General features: G+C 28.0%; 1 protein-coding gene across 1 annotated transcript; it reads right to left on the bottom strand.

The window, feature by feature from the left end:
- Window positions 1-1535: 1535 nt before the first annotated feature.
- Window positions 1536-2770, bottom strand: LOC141301154 (spexin prohormone 2-like). Its single transcript, XM_073831396.1, has 4 exons — window positions 2290-2770; window positions 2152-2206; window positions 1911-1988; window positions 1536-1821 (listed from the first exon to the last, which is right to left on the bottom strand). The coding sequence occupies exons 1-4, from the start codon at window positions 2353-2355 to the stop codon at window positions 1745-1747; spliced, it is 276 nt and encodes a 91-aa protein (XP_073687497.1). The 5' UTR covers window positions 2356-2770; the 3' UTR covers window positions 1536-1744.
- Window positions 2771-3370: the final 600 nt, after the last annotated feature.

The following is a 3370-nucleotide window of genomic DNA, read 5'->3' on the forward strand; positions in this document are numbered from 1 at the left end:
GGGCTGCAACTCTCACTTTTAAATGACAATATCCTGGCCGGACCACTGTTGTCAGTGATATAAGTATTTGAAATGAACATGATTTCTTATTGTCTAGTGACATGTCAGGGCCATTTTATGATTAACTGACATAAATTTCTTACATACGATTCCTTTAAACTCAAAATATTTCGACTTTATTCTCGTAATTTTGACTTTATTCTCGAAATACTTTGACTTTATTTTCATATTTTCGACCTTATTCTTTAAATATTTCAAATTTACTCTTGTAATTTTGACTTTATTCTCGAAATATTTAGACTTTATTCTTTAGACTTTATTTAAGTGTTTTTCTTGGTTGAATGTTGAAGTTGAATGTTAAAATGTAATATTTTGCAAACATTATGGAAACATTCTCTGAATCATCCGAAACAAGTATAGCAATGTTTAAACTTTAATCTTGTAATTGTTACGACTTAATTTTGACTTTATTCTCAAAATATTTTGACTTTATTATCGTAATTTTGACTTTAATCTCAAAATATTTTGACTTTATTCTTGTCATTTCGACCTTATTCTTTAAATATTTCAATTTTATTCTCGTGATTTCAACTTTATTCTCATAATTTTGACTTTATTTTCAGAATATTTCAACTCTATTCTCGTATTGCTACAACTTTATTATCGTAATTTTGACTTTATTCTCGAAATATTTCGACTTTATTCTCATAATTTTGATTTTAATCTCAAAATATTTCGACCGTATTCTTGTAATTTTGACCTTTTTCTTTAAATATTTCAACTTTATTCTAATAATTTCGACTTTATTCTCATAATTTTCTTCTTTCAAAAAATATTACAAATTTAATTTCCTAATCTTAGATTAGTATTTTTTACGTGACTAAAACACAGTTGTAGTTTTCAAAATTGATAATAAAATGTAATTTTTTTACCATCAAATTAGCATATTAGAATGATTTCTGAAGGATTGTAGAAGCTGGAAATTCTGAATTACCATCACAGGAGTAAATTACAGTTTAAAATATATTAAAATTGTTACTTTAAACAGCATTAAAACTTACAGTATTACTCTTTTTACTGTATTTTCGATCAAATAAATATAGCCTTGGTGAGCATAAGATACGGTTGATATGGCATAAGAGCACAACGTTTACATATTCTTGTAGCTTATGTCACTATTTTAACGATCAGAAAGCTCTCGGATTTCATCAAAAATATCTTAATTTGTGTTCTGAAGTCTTATGGTTTGGAACTACATGAGGGTGATTAATTAATGACACAATTTTCATTTTTGGGTGAACTAACCCTTTGAAAGCCGGACAAAAAAACCTTTTCCCCCCACATATTTCACATAAATAGATTTATTTTGAATCATTAAACATTACAAAATATGGCACACTGTACAGACCCAGCTAACAAAATACACCCCCATTAAGTTTTGAACATTATTTTTGACTGTTCTCTTGATTAAGTTGAATGTTAAAATGTACAATTTTACAAATATTATGGGAATGTTTGAATGTTCTCTGAGTAGCAATGCTTTTTTTTTTTTTTATAAAACAGACTAATGTCCAACTAAAATGTTTCAGAAAAACGTTCCATGAACAGTTATAAATAACAATATTGTTGTGAACACTTAATGTCACTGGAAGAGTGTTTGTTCAAACTTTAAGAAAACCTTTTAAGAATGTTAGCCAAAGTTCTGAGAACATACCCTGTTAGCCAGGTTAACCTTTCACTTCCATTAACGGATAACAAAGTTCTGTGTTGTGAACCATCCTGATTGTTTTCTTGCATTCAGCGACTTGAGTTTCTGAAACCCTTCAAGAAAACACACAACAGTCAAGATTACTTCATTTATCTGTAGCATCTCCAACCATTTCACACATTACACAACTATTGATCCACACCTTTGAGAACTGCGAACCAGCTTTTCAACCCTGAACTTGAAATAATGTCTTCAATGTCAGGAACAAACCGTCTTCCATCTGGGTGGGAAAAGGACAATTCAATCCAAATATGGTGAGAAATCATAATCTGGGTACTTATTTATATGACAGTTTCAAACGGAAGATTATCAGATAAAACAAACACTCAATCAGCATCGATTTGATTACTTCAAGAGTAATAGGGAGGCCAGACAACACTCACGTTTTCCCTTTAGGTAAAGCATTGACTGTGGTCCCCAGTTCTTAGATAATGTGCTCTATTAAAAGGCATAAACAGTAAATTAGTAAAAAGAAAATAACAGCGTAAATAATTTTGATAAATAAACACTACAAAACGTACCTTTTGAATGCAATGACTCTCTCTCACCAGTAAAAATAGCACTGTGCATGTGCATAAAATCCACATTCTTGTTATCTACAAAGAGAAAATAGATGAGTTAAATGAGTAATTCTATGCTAATGTATGCACATAAAAATAAGTATATGCATATTTACCATTTTTGTCGGATCAAGAATAGTCTTTGATCGGAAGATCTAAACAAATCTGAACGGTCCAGTTCTCTACTCCTCTATATATGTCCTTCTTTAACAACAGGACCCGAGGTTCGATACAACCCCCTGCGAGAGACATCACTTCTCCTATCATGGAAACGCTCTCTATATTAACCTGCACAATAGTCTGACGTCAAGAGCATCTGCCATAATGTAAAATCAATACTCTAAGGTTTTCCCTACAGCTGTGTCTCTAAAATTCTACACATGAGAAAAACACTTGTGTTGTTCTTAAAGTGGCTCAACCGTGAATCCGAAACAGCTTGAACGAGTTGCTTGCATAAAAGGTGTTTAAACTGACCTTTTTGTGAATTAAAGTGGATATAAAACTGGCAGATTTGGTAGGTGTTAAGATGAAGTGGTAGGTGTTAAAAAATTACAGAAATTTCAGCTCCAAACATGAAATAATCAACGGAAATTACTGGGAACCTGACAGAAATATTCTGATAGGAGAAATTAGATCATTCATTATATATATATATATATATATATATATATATATATATATATATATATATATATATATATATATATATATATATATATATATATTATATAAAACAGTAATATATATATAAAAGTAAAAAGTATACATATAAAATAATAATATTATTTTATAATATATATAATATATAATATATATATATATATATATATATATATATGATTCCTAATATCTTATATAAAACACTAATATATATAAGTATAAATATATTAAATATAAATCATATATATATATATATATATATATATATATATAATTGTTAAATCTAAAATAATAACTACAAATTGTATTATATATAATACTTTCTACTAATATAAAACACTAACTATAAATTAAATATTTGAATATAAAAATATTTAATATA

This window comes from Garra rufa, chromosome 25, assembly GCF_049309525.1.
Source record: "Garra rufa chromosome 25, GarRuf1.0, whole genome shotgun sequence".
Classification (NCBI taxonomy): Eukaryota; Metazoa; Chordata; class Actinopteri; order Cypriniformes; family Cyprinidae; genus Garra; species Garra rufa.